An 8,960-nucleotide genomic window follows, 5' to 3' on the forward strand; every position below is an offset into this window, starting at 1 on the left:
CTGGATTTTTAAGAAGAATGTTAAGAAGATTGTATTACCTTAAGAAAATGTGGATGTAGACAGGATAGAGTAAACTCCAGAGAAAAAGCACTTACCTTCCATAGATACACCAATACCTATTTCTCGTTCAAATGCAAAGTCAAATAGCAAAATGGCTTTGATTCAACTACTTAATTACTATTACCATGTGAAACGAAATTTAGAAGAACAGCAAAAGGCAGAAGAAATGTAGGATTGACTTTATAAAGAGCCTGTAAACTTTTAGCAATTGCTTAAATAGATTGGTTTTCATTTGCAGATATATTGCCCTGTGAAAGTTCGTTTAAAGTGATGGTTTAAGTCATTTAAAAGATGTTAACTGAAATGAATGTATTCTGGTGAAAAAAACAAATGACTTGAGACTCACAGGTGTCAACTGAATAATCACTAAGTACTGAAAGTCATTTTCCTGCTTTTCATACACGAGCCCTGCAATTTTCAAAGAAATTATTGTGCATTGAGAATTGTAAACAAAAGCACTGAGAAAAAAAATTAACCAGAAATGAAAATACCACTCAAAATAACTTTTTGTCTTATACTTTTATTTACCTTGAAGAGATTTTTTTGCAAACCATCAGTTACTGAGAATGGGGAAAAAATCCCTAGCATGTAACAGAGGAGGCTTTGGTTATAAGTGCCATTTCTACAGCAGAGTTAAGCTATTGTAAACCAAACATCTTGTAGTAAGGTAAAAAACTCCAGCCAAATTTTTTAAGAATTTAACAGCAACACTGAAAACATTTACATATAAACAACAGAGGAATATTTTCTAAACTTTTAACAGTCACTTGCTACAATCCAGAAGTGTTTAGTTCACATATCTATACATACAAGCACTAAAACTTTTGTGAACTAACCACTTGTCCACAGGACCCGCCTAGACAGTTTGTCATCAATACGAAAGTTTTTTTATATAAATAAGTCAATTAAACTCCACAAAAACTAAAAGAACCAATATAAAATTCCAACTGTAAATAAATCTGTACATTATGGTCAGTCTTGTTTTTCTGAAATCTTGCCCGACTTTAAAGTGTCTATTTATAAAATGATGGCAAGGAGCAGCGTTAGCTGGAATGGAAACTTGAAGACTCGGACTCTGTAGAAACAGAAGAATGTCCCCCACGTTTGCTTTTTGAAAGAATCTTGAGGCTTGATCCTCTGCTAACTGATGTCAAGGCATTTTGTGCTGATGTTTTGAATTTGGCGCCCAGGAAGGCATACAGAATTGGATTCAGGCAACAGTGGAAGAATGCCAGGGCTTCGGTGATGGAGATCCACTTATGCACAATCGTCTCCAAGCTGCAACGATGTCTGATGACTCCTAGCAAGATGAATGTGTCGATGCTGATGCCGATATAATATGGCAGCCAGCAGGCAAAGAAGGCGAGGATGAGGATAACCGTTGTCTTCAAGGCTTTGCGCTTCTGGTGGCCTTTTGAATGCGACAGCTTAGATATTATAATACAGTAGCAAGTCAGGATTATTAGACCAGGCAAGACAAGTCCTACCAAGATATGCTGAAATCTGAAAGAAATCAGCCAGTTCTCATGAGGATACATGCGATCGCATAGATACTTTCCTTCCACTTCACTAGTACTGGCAAAAATTATGTCAGGCACTGTCAGAAGCACAGCTGGTAGCCACACACCCACATACACCACCTTCTCAGCCAACAGCTTTCGTGGTCGCTGGCTGTTGGTGGCATGGACTATTGCCAGGTAGCGATCTAAACTTATAAAGGCCAAAATCAAGACACTGCTATAGAGGTTGACTGTGTAAATGACATGAACTGCCTTACACAGAACATTCCCAAAGTACCAGCTTATGGCCGCATCCACAGACCAGAATGGCAAGGTGATGACGAAAAGGAGGTCAGCCACAGAGAGGTGCAGCCTGTATTTATCTGTCATGCTCCTTTGTTTCTTCTGGTAGCCCATAACAACAATAACCAATCCATTGCCGATTATTCCCGTCAGGAAGATGATGGAGTAGATTGTTGGCAAGAAGATCCGGTTGAAATCAGCGTTCTCATGCTGAAAGCATGGCTCTCCGTAGTCTCCATAGTCACCTGAACCAACCTCATCTGTGCCATTATCAGAAAATTCAATGGTGAACCCAGAGGACAGCTAAAAGGAAAGAAAAATTTAGAGGTTAGCTTCGCTGCAAAAACTCACTCAATATGTCAGTATGTTAAGAGTTGCCTGAACAGTCTCCATCATCATTAATAGGCAAACGTTTTGAAAACCAGCTGAAGAAATACAATTTTAAAATATATATATGATACAGCAAATAAGAACAAGTTAAAAATGTCCTTTGTCTTTAAGGACTAAGGTCTTGTAAGGAAGGCCAGGGGATGAAAGGGAAAAGAACAACAATGGCTACTCCCAGAAATATTGTTGGTTCTGGACACTGCACTGCTCTAATTTAGATGCATACTACAGATGGAGGAGCCCCAAAGTGCTGGATGCAAGAGGTTAGTCTGCACAGAATGTTACCCATGACATTTAACTCTTACAACAGAGAGCTATTATAAAAAAAAAAAAAAAAAAAAAAAAAAAAAAAAAAAAAGCTTAGATGGTAATACTGCTGCCTCAAAGTCCTTTCTCATTAGCTGGATGGGGTCAAGGAGAAACGGAGAAGGTACCCTCAGCTGATGTAATAAAGGATAAATAATAGCAAGAATTCCCTGCTGAGATGCAACTGACAGCTCCACACACAGAGACGGGGGGAAAAAACCGTAAAGCCCATAAAGAAAAGAAAGGAAGAGGTGACCTTAAGCAGAGGAACTCATACCCCATGGAAGGTCATCACGACCAGCCACGTTCCCTGCCTTTGTTCCCCACCCGTTGCGGTGGCGGGGCAGGGGTGACGCGGGCTGGTGCTGGGCTGAGCCAGACTGCGAACCAAGTGCAGCAGTGGAAAAAGGAAGCGAAATTCTGGTGAGGGCATGAAAGCACATCAGGAAACCACCAACGGTTTTGGCCACCACGCTGCAAAGCAATGCAGGCGGGCGAGTGCCACCTGGCCTTGTACAGCTCCTCGGGTTTTCAGATTTTAGTTTTCATGCCCCGTGTACCATGAACACCTGACCCTCGCGCGGGACGCGCCCCGAGGATCCCGCAGCACTTCACACAGGGATGCACCAGCCCCAGGAGGGCATTGACTGCGGATTAAAGTTGGAACTTGCCAGAGATCTCCAGTTTGCTCCTCACTACTCTCAAAAGCCCGTGGCAGAAGAGCGGGCTCTGCATGGGGACACCGCTCGGCCGGAGAGGCCGGCTGGGCGCTGCCGCCGCTCCCCGCACACCGATAGCCCTGGGGGAGAGGGGGCGCCGGGGCTCAGGGATGCCATCCCTGGCGTCACATCACTCCCAAACTTCTTCGCTTGTGTCCCCCCTCATCATTCCCGTGTCTCTAACTGCTCTACCGGCGTTTTTCAGTCCACAAAGGCGCCACATGTCACTGCAACTGACGGCTAAGCAGCAAAGCCCGAGGAAAGAAGCAGGAATGCAGCAGCGGCTGCAGCTCTAGCAGGGTCCGTAGCGCTGCAGCCAGGCACAGCAGCAGCAAGAGGCCAGGGCTGAGCCCTGCCCGTTTGCGCCCCGCACAACCCCGCAGTTACGCGGGCTGGGAAGCGGGAGGCAGCGCGGCGCCCGGCTCCGCGACCCCCGCCTTGTCCCGGCCCCGCTCTCCCCGCAGCTCGGGGCGATCCCTCCCCTCCGACACCCGCTCTTTCCGCCGAGGGCATCTTTGTTTGCAAACAGCGCGCACATGGGCGACCACTGCGGGGAGCCGGGGCTGTCGTGCCCCTGCCGCGGAGCAGCGGCGTCGAGCAGCTAGCGCGGCCCCGCCGCCGGCGCAGCTCCCGGCACTTACATCCAGGCCGTCAAGGCTGTTGTCCATGCTCTGAGCCATCTAACGGTCCCGGGCTCTCAAGTTGTTGCCGCCGCGCCTCTGCCAGCACCGTCACTCGCAGCTGCACCAAACACCCGCCCCGGCTCTTCTGGCGGGACGCGGCTCTTATAAGTTCCCCCGCTGCCCCCCCGCCCCCGGGGCAGCCCGCGAATGGCTCCTCCCCGGCGGGTGTCACCGCGGCCCCGGGCGGGCGCCTCGGACCGCCCTTTGTCTGTAGCGCCAGGGCTTGGGAACTGCACTTGCCCCAAACGCCCGCGGGGGCGTTGCTCCTCACAGGGGTATTTGCCACCCTCTGATCGATGTGTTCATACAATTGGGTTTTTTAATTTCCCCTCAAAACTTCTTTGAAGTGTGTTGTCGGGCCCCGTGTTGCCATGGGTACCCCAGGCGAGCTCCGGGTGAAGTCACTGGTCCAGGAATCGTGATGGACGAGGAAGAGGAGGGGTCCTGCATACCCTTCAACATACAGTCAACTCAGTCCCTGGAGTTGTCTCCCATCCCTACTGAGAAGAGAGTTTCCTGAGATGCTGGAATTAAGGGCATGGTCCTTCCTGAGGGATGAGAGGTTCTGCAGACCCAACCGAGCGGGCTGCCAGTTGCCTGCTGAACTCCTCTGCTGTCTGTGGTCTGGGTGAGAAGTCTAACAAGGAGCTGCAGGTGCTTTGCCAGCATGTCTGAGATATGATGATGGTTCCAAAAAGCTTTGGGACATTACAAGGAAACAATAGAAATCAGGAAGAAAAGAAAACATTGTCATAATAATGGTGCTGCCAACTTCATTTAAAACCATGGGTTTTCATGCTTAGTATCTTGTAGTCTAAAAATAGCAGGCAGTGAGCTCTTTATTTGCCCATTAATATCAGGAATGCTGCTTGGCTTTTTCTTTAGTCTTAAGGGTGAATATCTTTGGTAATGATCTGTTTCCAGTAGTTGGATAATCTGAAGAAAAAAAAAAAACACAAGGTAATAGTATATCTAGGATAAAAATAGCAATCATAAAATAGGTTTGCAAGGGAAAACCAGAACAAATATAAAGTAAAAAACAAAAACAAAAACAATCAACCAACCAACCAAACCAAACCAAACTCCAGAATAATGGCTTTTCTTTCAAGTTGTCTCTGGGGTTGCAGTACCATTGATATGCAGTTGATTTGCAGAACAGATTTTTATTAGAATAGCATGTTGTTATTCCCCCCTAGTCTCGCTACTCACACCATAGTGAGTAACTACATTGGGAATAATTTATCTAGTTATACGGATTTACTCCTTACAGTTGGAATTTGAACAGGAAAGAAGAAGAGGGGAGAAGGGCATTCTTTATGTAATAAATATATGCTCAAATTACCCCAGTAGCCTCAAGGGATGAATACAATGAAAGATTGACTGAAGTTTTATTCTTAAATATCCGTATTACCACTTTACATGCTTCAAGTTTGCCTCCAGTTTTAGATACAAATATTTCCAGGTATTTGACAAGAGTCACTCTCTTACTCTTCCCGTAAAAACCCTAGAACTCCTTCTCATGCCCTATGGTGAGTGTGAGTTTAGTTATGATTAATAAGACTGATTATCTTCCTTGTTGTTAAAAACATGGTATGTAAGATATGTGATTGTGTACTTTAACTACATTGTAATTTCATTGTAATTCATATTTTGTCAGCAGGTCAGACTATCACATAGAAGTTGCATTAAAATCCAACTTTAAGCAATAATAACTCAGGAATTAGCAGTCTTCAGAAAATTCAGTTCTACTTTGAGTTTATATAAAAAAAAATTGAGAGGGATACCATGCTAGAATGCTAGAGAAATAAAAATCTTCTACTGAATCCCCATTTTTAGATAGTAAGACGAGCCATACATTGCCATCATTCTACTCTGCGGCACTGCTTTAAGAGCAAGTGTGACAAAATCGTAATTATTGCTATTCATTCTGTATTTTCCATGGAACCTTTCTAGACATACAAACAGGAAAATACATGCCCCAAGTAACCTGCAGCCCATCATTAGATGACCGGGCAGATAAAGGAACAGATGAGGGATTTTTATATATGGATGAGTAGGATCATGTGCATATAATCATTTTTCACTCTGTCACTTATGGAGGATGCCCAGCTCATGGCACCAGCAGTTGCTGTGCAGTTTGCAGCAATGGGACACTGCTTGGAAGGCTCCCCAGCCTACTGAACTTGCAAACATGCAAACCGAATTTTCAGAAATATGCATATTGAACAGGTGCTAAAAAACTAATCAGGACATGGAGCTCCATATAGGGGAGATGAACCCTCAGGGAAAATTGCATCCTTCCTTGCCAGAAATTCATATGGGTGGCAGATGTATTTTTATGGAGAACATATTCTCATCTCAGAGTGGCATAGAAGATTAATCATTGCTCTTTCTCTATGCATGCAGTGCAGGACATTAAAATATTCTTGTAGTGCAGGTGGGTTGTGGCAATGGCTGCAGATGAGCAAAATAATATATATATATATGTACATGAACTCTGCAGCTATTTGACAAGTTTGAGAGTTGGTGGTTATTTATTGGGGTGGATAGCGCGGAGTGCATTGACATGTGGGGTATTAACGCAGGGAAATGCAAGGATAATTACAGCCCAAGTAGGCAAATGCTATCACGCTTCTGTTTTACTGTGTGGATAGACCTGTGATAGCAAAGCACATCATGTGAGAACTGATTTTGTTAATTAGTGGGATATGGGACAGGTACTTAGTTATTTGTGTTACCAGATAACATAAGAAATTTGGAACTGAGGAATGGTCTAGTTCCATGGATTAGCCCTGAAGCATAGTAGTGCTGAGTGGTGAGAAATTTGGGGATTGATACCCTATCTGATGAGATGTCACTGAGACGTGTTTGGCTGGAGGTCCTCTAAAACTATCATTCACACTGCTGTTTTGTTATCTATGATCTCTTTTGTTTCCTCTATCAGAAAAGCCATGTGAAAACTTCCTTTGTTGCACGGAGGACCATCGAGGGCAAGTTAATGATTTCCAAAGTGATAAAAGAAGGGAGCTGTTTCTGCAGAGCACGTAATTCAGAGTTAGCTACAAATCTTCTTAAGACAGAGCTAGCAAATGGCAATTTCCAAGCTTATGTTTTGCATTACGTGTTCTCCTGGTCACAGAATTACTGTGAAAATCAGACTCTTCCTGATCCATGTAATACACGTTTTTGTTACGAAAAACTTGTCCTCTGAGATTCAAAATCCTATGTGTTGTTAAACAGTTATGCTAACAATACAGTCCCTCGGGTTGTGAATCATTAACCTAGTTTTGTCTTCTAAAAAGAGACATAAGTGCTGGTCATTCAAGAGCAAAGTAATTTCTAATAAACCTTTCTAATGGGAAAAATACACTTCTACCACAGAAGCAGAAAAATAAATTGCCTTTTATTTAACTATGTTGAATGACAGACTTAATCTCAAGGCTTCACAAGTGTCTTTAACAAAGTAAACTTCTAGCTAATAAAAGTTTGATGGCACCTTTGTCTGTAGGCAACAGCCAACACAAAGGAGATATGAGCCATGGTTTATAAAATCTATTAATAATGTTGTAGTGTATTAATTCCAATGATGTATTAATAAACTATTCCTTATTTTTCAGCATTAATGGAGCTATCCTTTCAGTACACGTCAATGATTGTGTCTTAAAAACAAATAACCAGCAATATGACTGAAATTACTGTACTATATAATAGGGAGTGAACAATTTTCAAATATTCACTGATTTTCTCTCTATATGTCAATCCCTGTACTGGAAGGCTTCTGAAAGTGGGGGCAGTATCTTCTAAAAAAATAATAGAAACTGTGCTCAAGGTTTGGAAAACATTAACTTTGAGTAGTGAATTTTTCTATTCCAAAAATAAATTCCAGGGATCTGCTGTTGCGGACTTGCTTGCCACTAGATGAAAAGTGTTTTCCTCATAAAACTCAAACGTTCATTACCATACATAGGATTGACTTCATGACAAACGGGTCTTCAAATGCCCCGAAGTTGTATGCATAGAGAGGAGAAGGATATACTCTGCCTTTTCCATCTTATCTTTCTGTTGAAGTGGGAAAGGTATCAATCTTACGCCTGTTAGAATGGTTACAAGCGGTTTGTGGAGTTGGGTTTCAGTTAATGGCTTTGCTCTTGGTTCTCAAAGCTCTCTGTCTCCATTTCTTTCTGTCTGTGCTGCAGTGGAACAAGCTACCAACTGTTACCCTGATCCTGGAAGGAGCGTGTCTGCCCACCTTATGGGCAGGGTGCCACCTAAAGTTACTCATGTGAAAGCAGAAAGACAAAATCTGCAAAGGAGCAGGACATATCTTTCAATTGGTAGCATGTTGCATTACTACAGGAACAAGTCTCTCTATATAAGGAATGATATTTGAATATCAGAACAAAATGAAAGGAAAAGCCTTACATCAGCACAAGGCAACAAAAACGTTATCGGCACTGTTATGAAAGACAGATTTCTTTATGGTTGCTTGCTTTTAACAAGGAGAATTTATATTGTTTCCTTTAAGTCTCACCACAAGGCCAAGATGTCTAAAGTCAGCACAGAAAAGTCAGCAGGAAAAAAAAGTGCTCTCCTCTAAAAGGAATCATAGTCACTCTTGTGTTTTAATCCCACCTCCATCTGTGGCCTGCAGCAAATCACTTAACCCTTCTGACTGTGTTCACCCAACTGTAAAATGGGGATAACAATACCTACTTACCTACCTCAGAGGAGAGTTGTAGGGATTAATTGGTTGATGTTTGCAAGGCACTTTGAAGACAGAAAGTGCTTATTTTAGAGCCTGTCGAAATTATTGGTGACACTGATCAGCTAAAATTCAAAGGGGACCAAACTCATTAAGGTTCTGATCTTCTTCCTCCATTTGGCTATGTTTATGTGTTAGCAAATCTCACTGCATGTGGACCGTTTATTGTTTGTTTGGAAGCAGAGTAGACTAAAAAGATGCTTTGAACAACTTTGTTAATCCTTTCAACAAACATGTCTTC

General features: G+C 43.0%; 1 protein-coding gene across 1 annotated transcript; it reads right to left on the bottom strand.

The window, feature by feature from the left end:
- Positions 1–560: 560 nt before the first annotated feature.
- CXCR4 (C-X-C motif chemokine receptor 4) lies at positions 561–4,035 on the bottom strand. The gene is made up of 2 exons (XM_082055916.1): positions 3,916–4,035; positions 561–2,165 (listed from the first exon to the last, which is right to left on the bottom strand). Exons 1-2 carry the CDS (start codon positions 3,952–3,954, stop codon positions 1,104–1,106), a joined length of 1,101 nt encoding a protein of 366 aa, XP_081912042.1. The 5' UTR covers positions 3,955–4,035; the 3' UTR covers positions 561–1,103.
- Between the last annotated feature and the right edge of the window lie 4,925 nt (positions 4,036–8,960).

Source organism: Streptopelia decaocto (genome assembly GCF_964273445.1).
Source record: "Streptopelia decaocto genome assembly, chromosome: 6".
Lineage (NCBI taxonomy): Eukaryota > Metazoa > Chordata > Aves > Columbiformes > Columbidae > Streptopelia > Streptopelia decaocto.